Genomic DNA, 26421 nt, shown 5'->3' with positions numbered 1-26421 from the left:
AAAACTGTGATCAAGTCAGTTTACTTGCTGGCACTGGGAGCATAGACACTTAGTAAAATAAATGATTCAAAGACATTCTTTTGTCTGAAGGGAAACCTTTCTTCACAAACATTTTAGAAAGTGTAAACGTTTGACTTTCTTTAGCTTTTCATGTCTGATTTAACAATGTTCGATTGCAATCATGCCGTTGGAATCATGCAGTGTACCTTGAAAGTCTGGATGGCCTGTTGGTGTGTGAGTCCTTGGAGAGACTCTCCATTCACTTCCAGAATCTCATCTCCTACACAGAGAAGCATACAATTAGACTGAGACTGTAAAAGTAGATCACTGTTTTGCTCATACCATACACTTTACTTTCCACTAAACTCTCGAGTCAGTACCACAGAATAAAAAGGAATGGTTACCCTCTTTCAGCCGTCCATCGGCTGCTGCAGCTCCATGAGGGAAAATGGTTTTGACAAAAATCCCCATCTGACCACGTGCAGAGTCCTGCCCACCAACAATACTGAATCCTAGGCCCTGTAAAAGTTAGATCTCCATGAATGTCAGAAAGGACTAACAAAGACACAGTCGTCAGTGTTCACTGATTTTGTAAGAATACTATTTTTGGCATTTTGTTTTATAGTGGTAACACGAGAGAAGGGGATAACAAAAAACAGATGCTGATAGCTGAATGGTAAGGCGCATACCACATAATCAAAAGGCAAAAATGCAACAAAAGTATGTTACCAACCATTTTGTCTGCAAAATTAAATGCATGTAATAAGAACGTTATTTTGGCAATAGTATGATGGTGCAGGTTACATTTAGTAAGTAAAGCATTTCACCAATATGTGACTAAAAGCTCCAAAGTTATGAGATCATGTGTCAGTATACATTAGAACCAGACTGTGGTTGTGCACGCACGCACGCTTCTTCATCTGCACAAACGCACAATTTGAGATATAAAGTGCAGTCTGTACGTAGAAATACAATAATATGTAATATATAATGTAATATGTGCAGCATCACATATTGGATTTAAAATAACAAATACATTACTGAGAAGGTTAAAATGCTGAATGAGCCCTTTTGTAACAATGTAAATTCTGATATAAAAGAGGGTATTCAAATCTCAAGTGTTACAGGTAAAAGTTAATTCCTAACATATAAATAGCAGTTTGGCAAAAAATAAAAGCACGCACAATGTGCACTAACCTTTGTTGCACAGATATACCTGTAGTGCTTGGAGTAGATTCTCTGAGCTTTATTCATGCATACTGTACTGTACATGTCAGAGGAGTGCACTCACCTTGCCCTGGCCTTTCATCAGCACTATACTGGAGATAATGGACGGCTGTGCCAGTCGCCATGGAGACTCCACTTGAATGGTGCTCAGGGAGCGGGTTGATTTCTTAATTATCTGATACTCCTAAAAAGGGATATTAATACAAAAAGCAAAAACAGTCACACAAATTCATCTGGTAGTAACAACATAGTTATGTATACAGTGATGAGATTGTTCCTCTCTATTCGCTGAGTTCCTTTTTACTCTTTTTTTGGATTATTCCCTCATACTTGGCTGTGTGTTCCTGTCTTTTCCCCTGTAGTGATGATGTAGCCTCTAGTACAAACTGTGTTAATCGATGACGCTCCTCTCTCTTTCCATCTGTGTGCATTCATGTCCCAGAAATGCTTGTTACAAACTTATCTGAGGGGTGCTCATTCCATGGAGTCTTTATGTTTTCTCGCCTCGCAGTTTTCCTTGGATTAGGGTGGCACCTAAATCATGGTTGCAGCTGCCGCCGTGGTCCCACTCGGCGCCCTGCTTTGCCCTACTATGCCCTGCTACGCCCTGCTATGCCCTGCTACACCCTGCTATGCCCTGCTACACCCTGCTATGCCCTGCTATGCCCTGCTACGGCCTGCAGTGACCTGCTACGACCTGCTAAGCCCTACTATGCCCTGCAGTGCCCTGCTGTGCCCTGAACTACTACAATTACTATTTCTAGTCATAGTTCCATTATCTTTACTGTTAGTATGATTGCCACAACTGGCACCGTCAGACACCGCCCACCAAGAGCCTGGGTTTGTCCGAGGTTTCTCCCTGTCGCTCTAAATGCTTGCTCTTGTCGGAATTGTTGGGTCTCTGTAAATTATAGACTGGGGTCTAGACCTACTCAATCTGTTAAGTCTTGAGATAACTCTTGTTATGATTTGATACTATAAATAAAATTGAATTGAATAACCACAGCCAGTGAGAGGCTAAATGTTGTCCTCTTCTATTTCATTTTCTAGTCCACAGCAAATTCCTAGTAAGTGCTAGTTACCTGGCAATACATCTTTTCTTATTCAGATTTTCTCAATGAAGCTCTCATTAACGCAGCAGTGAGTGCAGCTCTCCGTGTCATTGTTGTCATGGCAGTCAGGGTATAGAGTAAGCGACCAGGCTTTGATCTGGATCGGTGTAAGTGTGTGTTGGGGGGGGGAGTCATTGAAAAACAGTACCTACCACACCGCTTGCATGTGTATCCATCTGCCTCGATCTTTTTATACTGCTTATTTTTTTCTAAAGAAGCTTCAAGTACTAAGCAGGTCATCAACTTTAGAGACTGGAGTTTCCAGTTCCCTTTTCCATCTCTAGAAAAATAATTGAAGTAACCCTTCTTGTAATTCCAGTGACTATGAACTAAAGTCAGGAACAAAAAGTCTCTTTTGAACACCCCCGTTTGTTTTTATATCTCATCTTTAGAGCCGTGAAGATTAGATAAATAATGACACAGAGTTTTCCAGTTGTTCTTGTATTTACATGATGTATGAATGAAAAGAAGAGACGGAAAAGGATACAGAAAACTCCTATTCACTAAAGTTGATGACCTGCTCGGTGCTTGAAAGTTACGTTTATGTGGATTTGTCCAATAGGGTTAGATTGCAGCCTGGTTTGCAGCTGACCGTTACAGCCTCTAGCTCAATACTGGACCAATTTCAAAGAATGTTATTCACATTAGTCAATTCGACATCAATGCATGGGAAAATAGGGTCCAGGTTATAAAATACTAAAATCGCCCTTTAAAGCCCAACTCATCTTTCTTCCATATTATGTCATGATAAAAATATATAATTCAGGATACGGGGTATCTGCTCTTTATGTACATCTTAACACAGGAAGAATGGGGTGAGGCATTTACTGACCTGTCTCACAGTAGTATCTAGTTGTTGAGGTAAGGAGTGTTTACGTCGGCCGGGCGGAGGCTTCTCCACCACTTCAACGCTGCTCACACCATTCTCCACAAACAGCTCATCGTCCTCGCCCACTGACTCCAAGCGACTGTTTCCCCCTGAGCCAGGAAAGAAATCATTTCATTCCTCTGCACAGAAGCAGCAAATCCACTTTTTCATTGTCTATTTTATGCTCAATCACTTCCCCATCTCATTCCCCCTGCTCTGGCGTTTCCAGGCCCCTAAACCGGAGACATTTGGAAACTCTTCTGACCCGTTTTGGTTTGGAATCTGCGGTGTTGTGTTGCTGTCTCAACGGCCGCAAATGGAGACCTTTGGCAACACCAAATGTGAGGTTTGGGCGTCTTAGTTTAAACAGAGATTAGTTCTTCTACTGGAGATAAAAACACTTGGTGCACAGAGATCACTTTTGGGTCAAAACTCAAACGCTTAAAAACTAAAACGTAATAATAATAAATTGAATTTATATAGCGCTTTTCATGGACTCAAAGTCGCTTTATAGGGCAGGATAGATTATAAAAACATAACAAAACAAAACGAACAAAACAAAACAAAACAAAACAAAACAAAACAAAACAAAACGAACAAAACAAGATTCAGATGAAAAAGGGAGGGGGGGCACGGGGGCTATGGGTAGGCAGAGTTGAAGAGATGGGTCTTGAGGCGGGACTGGAAGATGGTGAGTGACTCAGAGGTGCGGATCTCTTGGGGGAGGGAGTTCCAGAGCCTGGGAGCTGCTCTGGAGAAGGCTCTGTCCCCAAAACTGCAGAGTTTGGACTTTTGGATGGAGAGGAGACCGGCTGAGGTGGATCTGAGGGACCGTGAGGGTTGGTACGGGGAGAGGAGGTCAGTGAGGTATGAGGGGGCCAGATGGTGGAGGGCTTTGTAGGTGAGGACCAGGATTTTGTAGGTGATCCGGTGGGAAATAGGAAGCCAGTGGAGTTGTTTTAGGACTGGAGCGATGTGGTGCCAGAATTTGGAGCGGGTAATGAGGCGGGCGGCTGAGTTCCGGACCAGTTGGAGTCGGTTGATGTTGGTAGAGCTGATGCCAAGGAGAAGTGAGTTGCAATAGTCCAGTTGGGAGGAGATGAAGGCGTGAATGAGTCTTTCAGCAGCGGGGGGTGTGAGAGAGGGTCTGATTTTGGCTATGTTGCGGAGGTGAAAGAAGGAGGTTTTAATGACTTGACGGATGTGAGGCTCAAGGGAGAGGGTGGAATCAAAGATAACGCCAAGGTTGCGGGCCTGGGGAGATGGGGAGACAATGGTGCCGTCGATGGTGAGAGTGGGGTTATTGGTTTTGCTAAGTGTGGATTTGGAGCCGATCAGAAGGAATTCTGTTTTGTCGCTGTTGAGTTTGAGGAAGTTGTGTTGCATCCAAGTTTTAATAGCTGACAGACAGGAGTTGATGTGGGACAGGGGAGGATTGTGGGGGGATTTGGTGCTGAGGTAGATCTGGGTGTCATCAGCATAGCAGTGGAAGTCCAGGTTGAAGTGGCGGAGTATCTGACCAAGAGGGAGGATGTAGATGATGAAGAGGAGGGGGCAAAGTACGGAGCCTTGGGGAACACCTTCAGTGACTGTGGCTGTGGCAGAGGTGTGGTTATGGAGAGAGATGAAGTGGGATCTGTTGGATAGGTAGGAGTGGAGCCAGCTGAGTGCAGTACCTTCGATACCGAGGTCTTTGAGTCTGGTGAGCAGGATGTTATGGCTCACAGTATCGAAGGCTGCACTCAGGTCGAGGAGGATGTGGATGTTGAGGGAACCAGCGTCAGCAGAGGTGAGGAGGTCGTTGAGGACTTTGAGGAGGGCAGTTTCAGTGCTGTGGAGGGGGCGAAAACCAGATTGGAGAGGTTCGAATAGGTTATTGGCATGAAGATGGGTTTGTAGTTGTGAGGCGACTATGCGTTCCAGGGTTTTAGACAGGAAGGGGAGGTTGGATATTGGGCGGTAGTTGTTGAGAGAGGAGGGATGCAGACCAGGTTTTTTAAGGATTAGCGGTGTAAATGTAGCCTTAGTACAGAAAAATACTTTGCACATCTACAACGCTGAGACAGGTGCATCAGAGGGGGACAAGCAGGTCAAAAGTAGCAAAGAAACTCTCGCACACGGTCTAATAGGGATCGAAGATATTTGGCAACATGCAGATTATCTGTATCGGTGTTTATTTTAGATAACCGATAAAGTTAATATAATAAAATTAAAAAGTGCACTACTTTGGCTCCGCTGCAGCTGTGTCTCTCCCTCTGCTCCGGTTTCAGTCAACACTTCAATAGTTATATATTATTTTGAAATGGACATTTACTGTAGTTAAATTTAGTATTTTTAGTTTGTTACAATAACATTTACTTACGTCTTTTTATGCAAGATGTGGCATTGCTAAGATTTTCATTTTCACTGTGAATGCATATTGGTTCCAAATATTGGTTATCGGTTTAATTAAAGCCTAATAATTGGTATCATTATCGGCCCTGAAAAACCAGTATGGGTCGACCCCTACTGTTCAACTTGCAAAAAGTAATTCATTTAATAATAGCCGACTTTTTGTTAATAGACCATCTTCAGGCAAATGGTGTCATCCTGAGAAGCCATCTTTTGTAGGAGGGGACTGTTTTTCTGCACCAATCAACAACTTCCACATGAAATCAGTCATAAATACATAACATTCATTCACATTTCCATTACTATCAATAAAGTTAAACTTAAATACAACCCCTCTATAGTAACCATAATAATATACATCATACCAGCGAAATCTATAGTAGATGGATGTCGATTTCTATATGAGGAATGCACACAAAACATGATATAAAGCATTCATAGACAGACATATTTCCAAAACCTGCTGGTACCTTATCTATTAATAGATAAATATAGAAAAAAAAAGAGTGTAAATGAGTGTGGATGTTTATCTGATGAGCAGACGGTACCTTGTACAGCAGCCTCAGCCACAGTGTATGAATGTGTGTGAATGGTGAATGGTTCCTGTACTATGTTAAAGCGCTATATAAATACAGTCCATTTACAAGAATACAATTACTAGCAAAAAAATATCAATTACAGGAAAATAACAAACTGGTTGGAGCTCCATTGTAGAAATAGAGCCGGTATCACCTTATTTATTGATTCTATCTATCAACACAGATATAATACCAATGTGATTATGATTATAATGTTAAAAAAGCTGATGCTGCATTGTTTCAACCATTTCGGTGTTATATATGATATGATATTTAATTAACGTGTATGCCACTAAGTGGCCCATCCCACACGGAATTACATGACACCAATACAAAAGACATTTCATCAGGTCCCTATGTCCACACATGACATACTCTACTCTGCACAAAATAAAGAACAAAAGAAAAACATATTTCAGCAGCCACAACACGATTGTGTAACCCATAAGTGGTCCAACTTCAACTAAACATTTCATAGATAAAACCAAACCACAGTTATAGAGAAATAAATAAATAAGCAGGGAATGTCACTTCCAGACAGAGAATCATCAATCCAAAGCAGTCTTTCTTTTTAGCCCATGCTTGTTCTAAAAAGTCTGCAAATAAAAAATCTTCTGTTAATGTAATACCAACCCTGGGATCGACTGCAGTTCTTCATAGGTGTGGGGCTGGCGCAGGATCCTTTGGGGACCTCTCCCGGACTTTTTCCTTCTAGTTTCTCCAAGTTAGTCAACTGTAAGGACAAAAACACACAGGGATGTTCAGTTCATCTCTTCCTAAACACCTATGGACTGTCTGATATCTGTACTTCCACATTTAAACCACACAACAATATTTATTTTAATTGTCAGTTCGTAAAGCATTTTCATGAATACATTACCTTTGTTTAATGCCATTCTACTTCTGTTGGGTACACACTAAATATATGTATATTGTATAGCCCTATCATGTAGCAATGACAAATGAGCACTCTGTCGCTGCTCTGCTGTACTGTAAATGGTAGAAGAGCCCAGGGCAGAGCCAACACACTGGAGGGATTAGACATCCCATCTGGCCCGGGACACCTCAGAATCCTGCAGGAGGAGCTGAAACCTTTGACCAAATAACTAACTGTCCTCCAGTTGGCCACTAACTCTGCTTTGTGAGACACGCTGCTATAGATGGGAGCAGACTAACTAAAGTGATACCAAGACACACACACACACACACACACACACACACACACACACATATAGTATATATCATCGGTGACACTATAATGGTACATGAGTTATCATGAATTCACTCATGTAGTAGGCTACTGGATGAACTATCTGTAATGTACAAGGGTTAATAGTATCTCATGCATGACTGTCTGCTGGAACAATATGTTAAGTTATGCATCAATTAAGGTATTTGAATCATCATGATTTCTGATTTATTAATGATGTCCATGTCTACTTTACTGATAGTTCATGAAGTAGTACATTAATTATTTCATGCTTTTTCATGCATGAATTCATGATAATTCAAGTACCATTATTATGAAGTGTTACCATGTTATCTCTGTGTACCAGGTAGGGGTTGCTGCAGTTGGGAGTCTGGGGTAAGCGAGAGGGGGCCATGTGAGATAGGGAGGACAAGGAGTTGCAGGTGCTGACCAGGTCCGGCAGACTGGTGGATGGGAAGCGCTCAAAACCCACATCTGACTCCTCCTGCAGGGCACAGACAGAGAGTTACTGTGAATTAGTGTGTGGATGTTATTTTCAATTATGTGTAGTTGGTATGTGATGTTCTGTTAAAAGACATGGTTAGATTTGTGTTGTCCGTTTCCAACAGGAACAGAAGCATTCACACTGCATCATGTTACAGCAGGAGCCTCTATATGTTCATATGTTGGGGGAGGGGGGTGGGGGAATGAAAATTGTGACTCAAATTTCATCCCACAGTGAGGACAGCCAGTCAGCCAGTAGTTAACTGTCTGTGAATCTGGGGGGCGGAGCTTCTGAAGGGGGGGGAGGGTTGTATTTGTTTGGCAGTTGCCCAAAATCACTTCCTGCACCTTTAAGAGATAAGGATGTGTGTTTGTGTGTGTCCTGACTGCTGTCCAGGGTGCTGATTCTGGAGCTGTCTGGAGCGTTCCACTGAAACCCCCCCTGGCAGGAACTGATGGTACTGTATATCTACGAGTACTTTGAGTCTGAAATTGCACATGTAGCGGGTTCTCTGCACTTGGACTCTTGCACTAAAATTCTTCCTATAATAAAAATAAAAATGTAGTGGCCATGAGTCCAGTTGTACAAGAGTGCAAAAATAAATTGGCATCTTACTCAGCTTCTTCTCCACTCTCTGTCCACTGTTCTGAACTTTGCACCTTAGGGGCTATGGTAATATTTAGTTCGAAGAAGCCACATTTGTTTTCAAAAGGCAGCTGTGTGTGTGTGTGTGTGTGTGTGTGTGTGTGTGTGTGTGTGTGTGTGTGTGTACACTGACCCTGCTGGCCACCACCAGCTGGACCAGACCAGAAGTGGAACGGAGGATATTAACAGCCTCCTGATGAGTGAGACCCACCAGAGACTGACCGTTAATCATCAGCAACTCATCCCCAGCCTGAAGACGACCGTCCCTGCAACACGCACATACATATTACGATTTACTCATACTCTACATATCTACACACACACACATGCACACGCACACACACAGACAACTATTCTTCACCACTTCAGTCATGTGAGATGTCACATTTTGACACTTCTTTCAATCTTTATAATTCCCAAATTAAAAAACAATCTCTTTTCAAAAAATGGTACCTGGATCTGGATCTGGACTAGCATTAAAAACCAAATACATAGTGAGAGACAATCATGGGATACATATTCCAGATTTGTTGGGTAGTACTACAAATATTGCAAAAAACATCCAAAACTGACACAAAATGACACCAAATGTCTGTTAACACATTTTGAGAAATTCGGCTATCCAAAAAAACAAACCTGACTGAACACAAAAACTTCTTGGTGAAGGATTTGGATAAAATCTTTGAGAAAAAAACTACATCATAGCAAATTTTAAACATTTTATAACTAAACCAATAGCACAGATTATTATTATTGTGCTGTAGGGAGGTACTCATAAAATGTTAACCTCGATAGTATAGTATAGTATACTATAGTATAGTATAGTATAGTATAGTATAGTATATAGTACTAAAGATTCACTGGGGAGTTCAGATAGAGACGCTGGAATATCAGCTCCACCTATAAAAACATGCCAGAGCAGGACCATTTCCCCTGCCTTTGTTAGTAGTAGCTGTACCTGTGAATGGCGCCCGCCTTCTCTACATGAGTTATGATGATGCCATGCGGCGAGCGCTTGGAGCCACGCCCCCCTGTTATCTGTATGCCCAGGCCCTCCTCGCCCTTCACCATGTGCATCTTCCAGATGTGGCTGCCCTCTCTGGGCTGCAAAGGAGCACAAAACAAACACCCATCAAACGATGTACCACTTCAGAGTAGAGATACAAATAATATACATGGATCATGAAGCTGAAAGGAACCGACAGATTGTTAGAAAACTTTAAATCAAAATCATGTGCAGATTGCAAAGTTCCATAGTCTGATCCTCAGATCATTTCTTCTTTTTTTACGTGATTATGGCATTTGAGAGCAGGCAAGAGGCTTTGAGCAGTGCACGGACTCTTTCTGTGAATATGTTAATATGTGAATATGATTAGGTAGTGAATGTCTCGGCACCTCACGATTTGATTTGATTCAGAGGGTTGTAATTATGGCTCCTCTTGATAGACTCCAGGGTGTATAGAACTCAATCTGCCATCTCCCCAGGACCTGTACAGGGCAGGAAACATTGTAGCCAAGCCCTCTCACCCTGGACTCAAACTGTTTGAAACCCTCCCCTCTGCAGTCAGCCTCATTAACAAGGCCCCGAACCCCCACTGACAGACTCTTAATCCTACATCCTGGACTATATACCTGTCCTCTGCACATTCTACATATCTTGAACTGTTGAACATTCCTCAACCTTTGTGCACATCCTGCACTAATCCATACAGCCTCTTTTCTCTTATGTTAAACAGTTATATGTATAAATTTGTTTCTGTATTTATTGTTTGTCTATTTCATATTAATGTTTAATTATAAGTATGCACCAACAACCAAGGCAAATTCCTTGTGTTACTTACTTGGCAATAAATCCTTTTCTGATTCTGATTCAGATTTGAGCCTCTTTACACTGGCTCCCTGTATGTTTTAGAATAGATTTTAAGATTTGACAGATCACTTTTGAGGGTCTTCATGGCCTTGCACCCTGACATGACTCTGACCTCCTTTCTGACGCAGGCACGTACTTTGAGATCCTCATGCTGAACACTGAAGTTGACAGCGTTTGCAGTCAGAGCCCCGAGGCTCTGGTCCGAAAAAATCAGGTCAGCTGAGTCATGTTCTCCTTTAAGTTCCTTCTTTAAACAAACTTTTATCGGACAGCCTTCCCTGATTTTATTTGAGTTTTAACCTCCTTTGAACTGTCTTGTATTTCCTTAAAAAATGTTTTTCCTATTCTTACCTTTTCCTACTTGTTACAGGTTTTCATACAGCAAGTAGTTTTTTTATCGGTTGTCTTTTAAAACCTGATGATTTAAAAAAAAGTGCTCTATAAATAAAGATTGTTATTATCATATTATTGTTTATTAATGTGCTTAAATCTTCCTATGTGGTACTTATGGAATACTAATGAAACAGAAAATGCCTGTATCCCTTTATAACTAGTGAACCTTGGTTTACTCTGTATTTTATCTGCAAATGTTGGTCGGTCCATCTTCATCTCAATAACTACAAATGCCACATTTAGTTATTTATGGTCCCCACAGGATGAATCCTACTGACTTTCCTTTCACTTCCACCACAAGGCTGATGCGTTTGGTTTCTGGATGGATTGTCATGAATTTAATACGCACGTTATCATGTGCATTTATTAATCACCACACCCAATTTATGTTCCACTTCAGACAGTACTTTTTCACATTGCCTCCTGCAATATAGTAGAAATGTTCCAGTACCGGTATCAGTATCGGAAAAGCCTCAGATTCTGCCTAAAATGCTGGTATCGGTACTGGTGAGTACTGGAGTTTATGCACCGATCTGATACCACGTAATTTAACCCTTTCTGCCTAAAAGGAAGTTTTTCCTCACCACTGTTGCATTAAATGCTTGATCTTGGGGGAATTATTGGAATTGTTGGACCTTTGTAAATTATATCTATATATATTTACTCTATCTGTAAAGTGTCTTGAGATAACTCTTGTAATGATTTCATACTATAAATAAAGTAGAATTGAATTGGTATCGGTTCAGTACTCGGTATCGGCTGATATGCAAGGTCAGGTATCGGAATCGGTATCGCGACGGAAAAAATGGTATGGAACCATTTCTACAATATAGCTGTGCTTGGAGACGCCCACACAGTCTTTGCGACCTTGACCTACCATGTTGCGATAGTCATTACTCTTGCACGATTGAAATATGGCCCATAGTCTTACTTAACCTCTGCACCGCCACTGATCCCGGCTTAATCAGCCATTTACACAACATGTGAACTTAAAAGGATTTATATAAAAGAGGTCACATGCATCTAGGGCACACACATGTACATTATACTTCATTTACAATCCCCCTGATGTGGTGGGATGATACGCCAGCTGTCCATCTCAATCCACTGATGCATTGTTAACCACTTTCTCATCACTCTGGTTTCCTCTACCCAGTTGGTGTAGGGGGGTGATCCTATTTATCCTCTCAGACATCTGTACACATATCTGTGGATCACTGAAAACCTGGCTGCTGGACCTGCACTATGGACCCCAAGTTTGAAAGCTCATTATTTTGGAAAAGGATTGCGAGCATTTCCTATTTTTGTGACAAAGTGGTATGACAACTATAAGGGACGTTTTTTTCCCCACCAGAAGTCATTTGGTTTCCAGAGCTCTACACCGATCTGATCTCAGTACTGAAACGGGTTGATTTGGGTTCATCAACACAATATTCATCATTCACGACACTAACTGGATTGCTGTTTTGCAAGTCATGCAAGCTTGACATACCACAACTAAAACTACTACCCCTTTTATACAACAGTCAGTGTTGAAACCCCTAAGACACATGTGTTAATAGGTAGGTTAATCTCTGGCTGTTGGGTTTGGGTCTTATCAGCAGTTTAGTGTCAGTTGCTTGGTAATTGCTTGTTGCAGGTTGTTGTATGTTACAATGTTACAAAAAAACCTGGTTTAAAATGGTTCTTAAAATAAATCCATTGTTATTGATTATGTGTACCACAACAGGAAGTTGCTTTTAGTGTGGTAAACAGTCCATGACAAGTGTCTGTCCCTGTGAGTCTCGCTGCTAATATAGTCATACTCCTAATCCCACTCCCCCTCCTACTGCACGCCTACATCCACAATGCTACTGACCACTCAGCACACAACTGTGAAACCAAAGAGCAACCCTCTTTTCTGATGCTAATCAATTCCAAGTGTCAAACAAGACTGAGAAAGCTTTGATGCCTCGTCTCAGGCCACGTCCACACGTACCCAAACAATCGTTTCAAGAATCCAAACAAATCATTCTCTCTAGATCAGCTTCACTACCAATTTACCTTGAAGGTAGTAGAGTTAGTATAACATGAGAAGATGTTAAAAGAACAGAATGTTAGATTTCTTTTCAATAAAAATTTGTAAATTTGTTTAGAACTGTATTGAAGGGCTTCCGGTTTGGATCATGTAGTGGGGTCAGTGACAAATAAGGGTTGGGCAGATGAAAAAATGAAAAAACTTTGAAAAAGATTTTTTGAAGGCATCCTTGAGTTTCGTTAAAATGTATATTTTGTGTTATTGTACATTTTATTTCATTTGAAATAGGATTTTCACCATTTTTTTTAACAAAGGTAGGACCAAATGGACCTAAAATGTCAAGTGGTGTAACCACAAAGGAATGATTAATATTTAATATTTCATCCACTACATTGTTTGTGAGTGCACTCATACAAATATAACTATTACCTATTTCCAAATTTCAGCCAAAAATAGATTTGATTAGGATTACTTCTAAATTTAAATTATATTTGTTATTGCAATATCAAGTGGTAGACGTGCTGGAAACATTTGTTTTCTAAATAATCTTGGACAAATTGTGTAAAAAGTCTTAAAATTGTGTTTCTACAGTGGAGTAGAGTATTACATTTTATCAAACATAAATTTACCTGCACATTATCATTTTTTCAAGAAAAATACTGGTTACCCCATTTGACACAAACCAGTTACACCACCTGACGTGATGCTTGTAAGTGACACTAAACTACTGAACTTGGCATTTCATTTCATTTCAATGACAAATATTTAAATATATTATAACTCATTAGATTAAATTAAACAACTAACATCTTAACAAATTGTGTGTGAACAGTATTTGTGTGTGAGAAAGAGGTAGATAGATGAAAGAGAGAGGAGAAGCAAGTCTGTTTAGGGTTGTGCATGCCCTTTAACATGTTTACAGGTAAAGAGCTCATATTATGCTTTTTGGGATGTCATAGGTTTACAAAGTGAAAAAGCCCAAAGTCCCCCCCAAAGGGACTTACCATCTCCAACAGAAAACACTGTTCACAAACTGCTCCAAACAGCTCTATTGTAGTCCAGCCTTTACTTCAGAGACAAACGTGGTCACTTTGTAACACACGTTATAATGCTCACCTAGCTGCTAGCGTGGCACGCCCTCATACTCTGCTTCTGACTGGCTAGTAGTCCTTACCTAGCTACTGCGCATGTGCGACTCCCAACAAAGATGGAATAGAAGTGAGATCTCATTCTGTAGCTAAAACAGAGAGCTAAACACACAGGGTGAAAATAGGAGCTGCAGCAATGTGCAGTACAATAAAAATATGGTGTTTTTGAAAATTAAACCATGTTAAACTATTCTGGTACAACCTCTAAATGCAATTATTAACCTGAAAATGAGCATAATATGACCTCTTTAACTTATTCTGGTGCATTTATCGGAATTCAATTTGATAAACTGCATTTTTTCAATGGCATTTTTAATATTTAAGTAACATTTTATACTTAAATAATCCTTGAATTTTTAGGTATTTTAAAGTTGCTGTTCTTGTAACACATTAGAGGTCACAGTTCAACTGCCTCATTCTGTGTTATTAAATTGTTAAGAAATTATTGTAAAATTGCAATGGAATGATATGGAAATTTTAATTTAAGGGTAAAACCTTTTTTAAACACTAAGGCCTTGCACTATAATGACTTAGCCTAGCCAAGCTAAATAAGCTATCTTAATTAAGTGTTGGATAAATTACCACCACTTTTAAAAAATTCAAACAAAAAACACATACAAATAGTTCTGAATAGTATTAAGTTCATATAACCTCTTGGACCAGCAACTGAACTAGTTATATTTGAAAAGATTGGCCAAAAATTGAGAGGCTTGTAATAGGAGTCAAATGGTGTAACCGGTTACACCATTTGACATTTCAATGTAAAATCAAATTAGTCAGGCATTATAATGGACACATATATCAGCATATGGCCTTGGTGTAAATAATCAAAACACTGTTTTTACACTAAATACAAATATTTATTCAACATAATTTTTTTCTATGTTTTACTTGGGTCATACCATTTGACATGTGAACCAAAGAACTGAACTTAACCTAAAAATGTCTTATTAACTTATATTTATCAGAGAGTTATTAACCTTGTGATGCAGCAGTTATGCTGATCAGGGTCCTTTTCTCTGATGTAACTTCCTGTCATGTGGTCTTCTTGCTGATTTTAACAAAATGGCACCTTAAATGGTGGTTACACCACTTGACATTTCAGGAAGCTAGCATGACTGACAGGATTCCCTAAATTATTAAAATAAATATCAGCATCATTTTAAAATATATTGGAAATATGTATAATAACCTTTAATTTACGTTAATGCCCAAGTAGTTAATGGGATCTTTTATTAAGAAATTTGACCTTTTTAAGCAAGATAAAAATGTTGGTACAAAGTTTTGACGGTTACACCACTTAGACATTTTTGCCATTAATCGCCAATTATTCTCTTAAAATTAATTAAAACCAAACTCTTTAAAATATGGCCTCTAAAAAAGTAGGTATTAATGTAATTTGTTTGTCTTTTTTTTAAATTAAATGTATTTAAATTTAATTTAACCTTATAGACACAAAAAAATGTGCGTCACGTCATTGACCCACCGACAAGACGTGCCAACGAGAAGCTCCTGATACCTTGGATTTAACTGCGATAAAAACTCTCTAATATACGTACTGGCGTCGAGTTAACAGTTTCAGTTGGTTTATTTTTTCTCATTTATTACCGAAATTACACGATCGGAACATGCCGAGCACTCAAAAGACCAGAGGAGATACAGAGCCGAAGAAACCAACGCTGAGTAGCAAAGTGGCTAATATGGCGTCGGCTTCAGCTAGCAGCGAACTCGCTGCAATGCTAACGGCAGAAATGGAAAAACAACGCAAAAATCTCAAAGAAGACATGGCTACACTCATTCAAGCATCTCTGGCACCTATCCAGTCATCTATAGCTAGCTTTCGGGAAATGGTGGATACACTGGGACAACGAGTTACATCTGTGGAGATCACTGCAGGCGAGAACTTTGAAGCCCTCTCTAAAGTGGAGAAAGCCGTCTCTGAACTAGAGGCGGTGAATGCTACACTGGTGGACCGCATCGACGACTTGGAGAACCGTTCTCGGAGGGCAAACCTCCGTATAATAAATGTGCCAGAGGGCAGTGAACCCAACGGTGATATGGTAACTTTCGTCTCTACGCTGTTGAAGGACATGATGGGGAACCAGGTGTTTGCCACCCCGCCCGAACTGGACCGGGCGCACCGCGCTCTACTGCAGAAACCCAAAGATGGGCGGCCACCTCGAGCCATCATCGTTGCTTTCCATAAATATCAAGACCGGGAGAAGGCACTACGCTGGGCTAGACAGAATGAGATGCAGTATAAGGGACATGCACTAAGACTATATCCCAACCTCAGTGCTAACCTCTCTAAGAAACGTGCAGCCTACAAGAACGTCAAATCAGCCCTGTATCAGAAGGAATCCAATTCAGGCTTCTCTACCCAGCGCGCCTCACGAGTGTCTTATGGAGGATACACTGATGTTTGAGACACCGTCGGAGGCTGAGGCGTTTTACACTCGTAGTATTGAGAGGAAGGCCGGCATCTCTGCTGGTCCTGAACATGAGGACTAACTGAACGCTGGCTATTCAATAACGTCGGGTAAAGTAACAGTCATAGCTAACGCAATGTCGCCTACAGTAATTCTTGATTTGCTACGTTGTTATGTATGATTAACCCTGGGTGTTTTAAGACATTCAGATTTGTTATTCTATTAGGGCATGTTCACGTGTTATTACATAGGGCTGAATACTGGAGCTTGAATTATGTTCAGAGTTTGTGTGTTCCATTTTAGTCAGGAGCTCTCAAAAGCAAAATTTAGGAGATTAAGGTGAATTGTTGGAAGTGTTCAGAAGGGGGACGAATCCTCGTGCTGCCAGTTTGGCAGAGAAAGGGAATGTTTTGGGGATGTGGGGGCTAACGACTGGACCTTTTTTTCTTTTCTATATTTACTGTAAACTTTTTGGGTTTCATTATATGCTGTCTGTTGAGGGAGGTAGGCGTGACATGTGCATGGTTATGAAAAAACGAGTCATGCACACTGTATTCATAACTTTATTGTGTAGCTATGACTAACAATTTAAAGGGTAGGTGTGGGGGGTCAGCGATCAGGTTTGTATCATGGAACGTTAAAGGGCTCAACAGTCCAGTAAAGAGATCTAAAATATTTACCCACCTTAAGAATTTAAAAGCTGATATTATATTCCTTCAGGAAACCCACCTGCGTAAATCTGATCAACTATGTTTAAAAAGGCAGTGGGTGGGACAAATCTTTCACTCTAGCTTTAATTCTAAAGCAAGAGGGACAGCAATACTAATACACAAGAGAATTCAGTTTACCTCACCTGGTGCTATATCTGATCCACAAGGCCGCTATGTTATTGTCCCCGGACGGATCCTCCTGACACCGCTTATACTAGTGAACTTGTACGCTCCTAACTGGGATGATGTGGGGTTTGTGCAACAACTTGTCGGAAAATTGCCAGATCTAAATTATCATTTTTTGATTTTAGGGGGTGACTTTAACTGTGTCATAGACCCCAACTTAGACAGATCCAACCCTAAAGTACATACCCTTTCGAAAATGGCCAGTACATTTTCAAGATTTTTCGATCATGCAGCATGTGTGGATCCCTGGCGCTTTTTGAATCCTCAGTGTAAGACCTTTTCTTTTTATTCTAACGTCCATCACTCGTACTCAAGAATTGATTACTTTTTTATTGATAAAAAACTGATGGGCTGCTTGGAGAAGGTTGAATACGGCGCCATCGTAGAATCAGACCACGCCCCCATACTTATGGATCTCTCTTTTGATCACAACTACACTAGTCGTCCTCAGTGGCGCTTTAATGCTACATTACTGTCAGATGGGAAGTTCTGCGATTTAATCTCTGTAGCCATCAGCAGGTTTTTGGAAACTAATAAGTCGGACTCAGTTTCTCCGTCATTACTTTGGGAAACATTTAAAGTGGTTATTAGAGGGGAAATAATAGCATATTCGGCCTACCAGAATAGAGAAAGGAACAAAAAAAGACGACAGTTAATAGATTTGATATTTGATCTAGATATGAAGTGTTCCACATCTCCAAGCCCATCACTCTATAAAGAAAGAATTGACCTCCAAACTCAATATAATTTACTTTCTACTTGGAAACAGAGCAACTTATTATGCGTTCGCGTGGGATGTTTTATGAACATGGTGAAAAGGCGGGCGGCTTTTTAGCTCATCGACTAAAATCTAAATCGGCATCACAACATATTTCTCAAATCGAAGATGCGACAGGAAAACTGACTACAGATCCTCTCAAAATAAATGATATTTTTAAAGACTACTATTTTGATTTGTATAATTCAGAATCACTTAAAGACACATCACTCTTTGTGAATTTTTTTTGATAAAATACGAGTTCCTACCCTCTCTGATGGCCAAAAAGAGCAATTAGATCAACCGCTAAGCCTTGAAGAAGTTGCCTTTGCCATCTCTTCAATGCAAAATGTGAAGGCCCCAGGGCCCGATGGCTTCCCTATTGATTTTTATAAGAAATTTTCTGGTCAACTAGCCCCCCTGTTATTAAATATGTTTAACCATTCCTTGTCCCAAGGTAAATTACCTGGATCCCTTACCGAAGCATCTATTACACTTTTGCTGAAACCTGCTAGGGACGCATTTAAATGTGGTTCATACCGACCTGTATCACTGTTAAATTCTGATGTCAAAATACTTTCGAAACTGTTAGCGATGCGATTGGAGGCACCCTTGTCATGCCTGATTTCAACCGACCAGACAGGTTTCATTAGAGGGCGTTACTTATTTTCTAATGTGCGACGTCTTTTAAATGTACTTTACAGTCCTTCACCTAATGTCGTACCAGAAGTTGTGGTGTCGTTAGACGCGGAAAAAGCTTTTGACCGTGTAGAATGGGATTACCTTTTCTTTGCATTGAAACAATTTGGTTTTGGTAAAACTTTTAGCCAGTGGATCCAACTTCTTTACTCCTCCCCACAAGCATCGGTGATCACGAACCAGCTCCGCTCACAAAATTTCCCCTTATCTAGAGGCACCAGACAAGGTTGCCCACTTAGTCCACTTTTATTTACATTAGCAATAGAACCATTGTCCCTCGCCCTGAAATCTACACCCTCCATACAGAGTATTCCTAGATGGGGAGTGGAAAATAAACTATCCCTTTATGCGGATGATATGTTGCTCTACATATCAGACCCACTGTTAGGTATCAATAAAATACTTACACTGCTGCACACTTTTGGACAGATCTCTGGCTACAAACTTAATTTATCGAAAAACGAATGTTTGCCTGTAAATGAATCAGCGAGGAAGATCCCAGATCATGCTCTATCATTTCATATATCAAGGTCAGGTTTCAAATATTTGGGCACTAATATAACTCCTGTCTTCGAAGATCTTTTTGATGGGAACTTTGCCCCACTCATTGCCAAACTTAAATCAGATTTACAAAGGTGGGATATCTTACATTTGACCTTAGCTGGCAGAGTGAACTGTGTCAAAATGAATATATTACCAAGGTTTCTATTTTTGTTTCAATGTCTCCCTATTTTCTTATCAAAATCCTTTTTCCATCAGATAGACACGTTAATTTCAAGATTCATATGGAACGGTAAGATTCCTAGGATAGGTAAAGCCCTACTCCAGCGACCAAGAGCAGTAGGTGGGTTGGCCCTCCCTAATTTTCGGAGCTATTACTGGGCAGCAAACATCCACAAAATAACACATTGGGTGCAATCTCCAGATACAGATTGGTGCGAGTTGGAGAGCAGGTCATGTGTGTCAACCAGAGCGTGTATACACGCTCTGGTGACATCTAGCCTCCCTGTCAAGATTTTTCAGTTTACATCTAACCCAGTGGTCATCTCCACTCTCAGAATATGGACTCAGTTTAGAGGGCATGCTAACACGAAGAGGACACTTTTGATTCAGAGCCCGCTGTGTAACAATCACACGTTTTTACCAGCCAAATTAGACCAGACCTTTGCAGGATGGCATAGGAAAGGGATCCACAGATTTGGGGATCTTTACAGGAATGGCATATTTTCTAGTTTCAATGACTTGAGTTCTAAATATGACCTTCAAAAAACTGACTTATTCCATTACTTTCAAGCCCGCCAATTTGCTAAGAGCCATAGCTCACAATTTCCTGCTCTCCCGGAGAAATCCCTAGTGGACTCACTTTTAGAAGTTCCTTCTGGGTTGAAAGGTTTCACAGCCCATTCATATTCAATGATTATGTTACTTGATGATGTCAACATAGACAAGATCAGAACTGCGTGGGAGGAGGAACTTGGAACTGGAATCTCAGAAGACGTTTGGACTAAAGCTCTAACAAGAGTGAACAGTAGCACTTCCTGTGCAAGACTGGGTCTAATTCAATTCAAAGTTCTTCACCGCCTACACTGGTGTAGAGCTAAGATATCCTCATTCTATCCTAATGTTGATAGCAAATGTGTAAGATGTCATGTTAATGTAGCAGACTTGACACACATGTTTTGGTCATGCCATAAACTAGCACGATACTGGTCAACTATATTTGATGTACTGTCTGAAGTGCTTGGGACAGTTTTAGAACCATGCGCTACAATTGCCATATTTGGTGTACCAGATGAAGGCACAAACTTGACACAAAATCAACTCAACATCATAGCATTTGTCTCTTTACTGGCACGTAGACGTATTTTGCTACTTTGGAAGTCAAACTCCCCGCCCACTGCAGCACAATGGCTTAAGGATGTAATGCTGTTTTTACATCTAGAGAAGATTAAATTTACAATAAGAGGCTCTAACAAATTCCTCTCAGTGTGGGAATCTCTGTTGTCATACTTTAGCAACCTCCAGGCCCTACCGGTGTAGTGAGTGACCAACCTGGCCGACTCTGAAGGATTGACTGCCCCCCTCCATATTCCAGCTACACTATATATAGACACCTGGCTATAGTATTCCCCTATGGTGTGTCGTCAGAGTTTTGAAGGCGTGCCGTCCTTCACGGTAATCATATTTGTTTATGTTTCAATTCTAAGTATGTATTTTATTTATAACTGTCTGCATTGTTAATTATTTCTTATTTGGTCCAGTCAGGGTGGGATGGGGTGGGTTGAGAGGGGATTGTTATGTGCAAGAAAAAGGAAAAACTCATATCTGTAACGATGTGTCTGTTCATAATCTGTATTTCTCGATAAAAAGAGGTTTAAAAAAAAAAAAAAAGAACTGTATTGAATATTTTTGGCCACTATGGGGCAGAAAAACCTTAAATTTATTGCCTACTGTAAAAGTATATTCATACACAACTGACTTACACCAGCAAATATGTTTTCAAGTATCCTTTTTTTCCAGTCATGTATTGGATAAATTGATACTGATATCTGCAAAACATTCACTGCCAAAGTATTTTTGTTGAAAATCTGCCCCTGATAACTAAAGTATAATTAATACTTTCAGTGTTCTGTTTGGACAAGCCAAGACCCAACAACACCATATTTACCCCTGAACCTTAATCAAGTGTTTTAGTAGCCTAAATATAACTGCGTGCGAGACGCTGGACAGTAACTTTAATCGCCGTTGTAAATGTCCGGATCTTTGTCCACCATGACTTCCTCCCTGCCACTTTTCTGCAGATTTCTCCCCTCCTGGATTGGTGAAAATATTATTATAAGAGGAAAAAAAGGCTCTGCAGAGCAGTAGAATTGCATGACAATTATTTGGTGCACCACTAGATGTGACCTTTATGCCCCCTCTGATAATGCTCAAAGGACAAGCGTACTCATTGTTATACCAACTCCTAGTCTCGCATAGTCAGACCTTCCTCCACAGTGCTGCAGCTAGCTAGTCCACACAGCATTCTGGGATGGGAGAAAAACGTGCTCTGGTTTATTGGCTTTTCTTTAAACCAATCACAAATGTCTTTAAAGCTACATTGTGTAAGAACTTCTCCCATGTAGTGTTTAGATCATATATCGCAATCAACTCTCTTTTGCCACGCAGTTCACAGTACGTATTGCAGCTACGGTAGCCCTCATGCTTCAAAAAGCAAAGGTGTACAAAAGGCCGTCTATCAGCTGTGGTTGTTGGAGGGCATGTTGGAGAGTGGCGCGGACGCACGCTTCACACCACGAGCGGGTACGCATGCCACCCGATGGAAAGGAGAGAGCAAGAAAAGGAGAGAGAAAGAAAAGGAGAGAGAAAGAAAAGGAGAGAGAAAGAAAAGGAGAGAGCAGCGGTCCAGAGGATAATGAACTAGTTGGGATTTGGTGTGTGCCTCCAAAGCAGCTCCAATGTTCACTCTTTTTTCTGATGACGCCGGTCTCTTGCTCTTTTCAATCTCCGTTTTCTTTTTCTGGGCGAAGAAGAAGACTCCTGTTCGTGAAATTTGGATTTTGAATACGTGTGGTCCTCCACGTTTCCTTCTTCAAACTTGCCGGGGCCGGGAAGCTACGATACCCATTAGCAGCAGCTGTGAGTCGAAAACGCCCTTACTGTATTTCAAGATGGCGCATCATTATGGATTGTCTACCCCAGTTCATGCAAACGCAAATGTAAAATCCCAAGCTAATAGGAATACTTGAAATTGATGGTGGTGGTCAATATTCATGAAAAAGGACAAGTTTGTGAAGGGCAATACAGATTTTGATAATGAACAACTAAACACATTACACACTGGGGCTTTAAACCAATCACAATTGCCTTGGATGGAGCCACGGTGCCTCTGCTAAATAGTCTCTGAAAGGAACTTGTTTTGGTGGAACGTGTGTACGTTCAAAAGTAGTTTTAGTCTTGGAACAGAAAAGTCAGATTGGACAGATAGTCTAGCTAGCTGTCTGGATTTACCCTGCAGAGATCTGAGGAGCAGTTAACCATAGTCCTCACAAATCCACCGGATTTAAAATGTCATCTTAAAGAAAGAGGAAGGGTACGGACATCCAGCCAAAAATGAGGGACAGCTAATCTTCTAGCGGCAATGGAGCAATCCTGTATATGAAACATCGTTGATATAGACTAACACACTCCTAAAAACTACTTCCAGTTGAGGTTTTGAGTTACTAATTTTGTTTTATTACTCTATGAAAATAATTCATAGAGGCTTCATTAATGAAAGCCAGTGTAAAACTCGTCTGTGTAGGAACTGTCCGCACAAACAAGAACATTCACACATCTTCACACAGTGGCCAAAGATCTCACCTGTTCTACATCCATCTCGTGGACGTACAGACTCATTTACAAACAGAAATGCTTCCAGAATGCCAAAATGTGGTCAACCACATTCATTTTAAAAGTCGTAAGTTCTTTCAGGAAGACTACTATGCTTCACATTTATCTCTCTCCCAACCTAACCAAACATTGTCATCAGCTGAATGTGGGCGTTTACTCTTTCAGTTAAACCAAGAGCTATCGTGTTGTGTGTTGCATTCAAACTTTAAATCTGTTCTACTCTTTTCTGCTGTCAGTTGTCATTTCAGGCTAAATCGATGCGACCCATTCACCTCCAGGTCTCATCATTCCCCGCTTCCTTTATTCCTTCATCACCTCAACCAGTGTCTAGACTCCAGCGGCGGGATGTTCCAATATACAGTCCTTCCAGAAAAATGCAGTTTTTTTGTGATTGTTGCAGGCAAAAATCCTTGATTATGCGGCACGTTTTCTTAAAAAATGCGATGGAATATGCAAGATATTTATGCAATTTTATGCGATGAAAAAAAGAGAAAAAAAAGTGATTCCCCCCCCCCAACACCCTGCTTTTTGATGATGTTCACCTTGCGTAATTACGTCACTTCATAACATTCCCATGGCAACAGAGGAAAATGGCTGCTCTTGTGTGAAGTAAACATTTTTCATCTTCCTGCTAAGATATATGGGACTTTTTTGCAACAAAAATGTGGGGATTATGAAATCATACAAGCCCCGCATATTTTCCGCGAAAATCGGCAATCTATGCGGCGAAAGTGCAGCGTATTTGAAAAAATGCGGCCCCCGCAGAAATATGCGGACTTTGGCTGATTATGCATCGAATTATGCAATCGCATAATCACATTTTTCTGGAGGAACTGTATATATCTACGGCCTCTATACCCCTTATTATTTAACATTGCGTATTGAGTATAATCGCCAAAGACTCTAACTTATAAACTTATCATGAACCATGTTCATTAAACTATAAACAATAAAAATGTAGTACGCATGCGCACACAGCAGAGTTTTCAACGCACCCGTTTCAGTTTTGCTACGTTGTGTCAGGGCTGAACGTGGCCCAGACAAAAGGAATGATGAACCATTCAGTTCAGCCTCTCAGTCCAGCCACCCACCCCTGCAAACATTACTAATTTCCCTCTGTGAATGGTTCCCCTGCTGTGTCAGCATAAATCCAGGTACTGGATGTATCTTTTTAAAAAAAAAAAAAAAAAAAAGAGTAAAGTCTGTTAATTACCTTGCATGACTTTCAAATAAAGTTCAGAACGCAAAACACTTTTTTAACTATTGTTGTAATAATATTGTTTAACTGTTAAACTGTTGTATTAAATCGGTCAAAACTGTTACTGGCAGTAAACGGTTAACATTTATTTATTTTTGTTTTGTTTAGAATAACAAATTGTCCGCCCTGTGATTGAGCATTAAATCAGAGCTCTGTAGGTCTGCAGCGTGTCTTACCTGGCTGGAAGGTTCACTGCTGAAAGAATCCATTTTGCATTCTAACAGCTGACTGTGACACCTTGCAGGCAGGGTGGCAGTGCCTCCACCGTGTAGACGCTGGGGAAGAGTTCTGGCCTTAGGAAAGGCGTCTGGGCTTTCCTCTGTGGATGTGGACAGGATGCAGCCGGAGTCCTCTCCCGGAGGACTGACTGCTGCATCAGTGGGGACAGAAGAGCCATTGTAGCCGTTGTAACAGCTCTGGAGTCCTGAGTCGGTAGTGTCCATTTTGTCTCGGGTAAAGGACGATCGGGATATGACACCAAGCTTGCGTGTGCGTTTGCAGTTTGCAGAGTTGTCGGAGGACTCAGAAGTGGCTCTGGCCTGCTGCTGGTCTTCACAGCTGTCACTGCTGACAGGGGTGCTGCCGCTGCCATTCGCGTTACCGGGAGGGGGAGGAGCCTTTCGCTTTACTCGCCGCAGCATGATTAGGTAGATACAGCCTCCATTCCAGCACTGGTCAGCCAGGTAACTGTAAAAAAGCATTGAAGGGATCCAGGTTCAAATATCATAAGGAAAAACTACAGTCATACATTTCCACCTGTGTGGGTGGAGGTAATCTCTTTATGCTTTCTGTATAGCGTATCTATTAAATTACATTTTGTTTCACAAAGAAGTGGAAAGTGGACTTGGGTGATACAAGAAAGTCAGAAATGTATAACTTAATGAGTTGTTGGCTCAACAATCTGCTCCTAGAAATTTCCTCATCTGTTTCTTCATTGCGAAAGTTTTGGAGCTGCTTTAGACCCAAACAATTCCTTCTACGCGAGGGACTTCAGCTGCGGGGGCACAGCCATTGAAGTGGAGCATTATGGTATAAGTTTCATGATGTTGTATAATATTTCAAAATTTATGAATTTAAAATAATCAAAATGCCAGAAGTGCCAAAAATAGGCAACATGTCCCCATCATTTAGGTCAGTATAGTACAGTAGCATCCTTCGAAAGGGTCTGGCATCTCTCGGAACAGCAGCACAAACATGTCATCTCACCATGGATGTATTATACATAGGGTTGGGTATGGTTTGGGTTCTTTCCGATACCGGTGGAAAAACAATACTTTTGAAACGGTGCCAGTGTCTAAACGGTGCCTGAACCAATAAATAAAAATAAATAAACAGCACAAAGGGACAGTTGGAGACCTTAAACAAAGGCTTGTTTATTACTAAGGCCTTATGGTCAAATTTAAATGATGTATTTAAAATGTAATAATAACTTATTTCACCAGTTAGTTGCACTAACAACAAACAACAAAGAGAAGAACCACTAGATGCAAGAAGGGTACTTTACAACAACAGCTTGTTTCTCGAGGTGCACCTGAATGCACCATGAGCATGCCAGGTGCATTTGAACGCACCATTAAGTGCAGTAGATGTTGTTTCTCCGACAACTCAGACAGTGGGACTGTCCATGGTGTCTCTTGTTAAAGCCCACTACTAGCTAACGGTAGGCTAACGTTACCTGCTGCCAAGTGTAATGTTAACTAGCGTCATGTGCAGTGACGCTGCTGTTGCCTGCAATTTTGTTTTAGTTTTGGAGCACCAGAGGACACAGGTCGTTTAGCAAACAGTGCCATAATGGCACCAGGTTTCGATACCCAAACCTAATTATACATATATGTATCTCAACAGCAGCTGCCACAAACATCTGAGGGTGCCACCAGAAATGTGACACTGCTAGCTGCCGCTGACAGCATTAATGCCAGGCCTTGCTGATGAAAGTGTGTAAGGGCGTGAACATAGTCTTGCCGGCACATTTATAAAATACGTTCCCACGCATGGGTGCCCGGTACAGACAGAAAAAGTAGTAGAGTAGCCATCGTTGATGAGTTGA

At 40.8% G+C, this 26421-nt stretch overlaps 1 protein-coding gene across 4 annotated transcripts in view; it reads right to left on the bottom strand.

Moving 5' to 3' along the window:
• Positions 1–26421, bottom strand: part of pdzd2 (PDZ domain containing 2) — a 76960-nt gene that overhangs the window by 27684 nt on the left and 22855 nt on the right. For 3 of the 4 annotated variants that reach the window (XM_028578418.1, XM_028578419.1, XM_028578420.1), the window contains exons 4-12: positions 24551–25061; positions 9474–9619; positions 8649–8781; positions 7712–7870; positions 6810–6909; positions 3172–3317; positions 1292–1411; positions 405–519; positions 207–280 (exon numbers count right to left, since the gene is read on the bottom strand). In XM_028578418.1, the coding sequence (XP_028434219.1) occupies positions 207–280; positions 405–519; positions 1292–1411; positions 3172–3317; positions 6810–6909; positions 7712–7870; positions 8649–8781; positions 9474–9619; positions 24551–25061 (1504 nt within the window). The remainder of the gene's footprint in view (positions 1–206; positions 281–404; positions 520–1291; positions 1412–3171; positions 3318–6809; positions 6910–7711; positions 7871–8648; positions 8782–9473; positions 9620–24550; positions 25062–26421) is intronic. The other variant, XM_028578421.1, reaches the window with a different exon arrangement.

Source organism: Perca flavescens, chromosome 5, assembly GCF_004354835.1.
Source record: "Perca flavescens isolate YP-PL-M2 chromosome 5, PFLA_1.0, whole genome shotgun sequence".
NCBI classification, from domain to species: Eukaryota; Metazoa; Chordata; class Actinopteri; order Perciformes; family Percidae; genus Perca; species Perca flavescens.
This window is presented reverse-complemented; position numbering and strand designations above follow the sequence as displayed.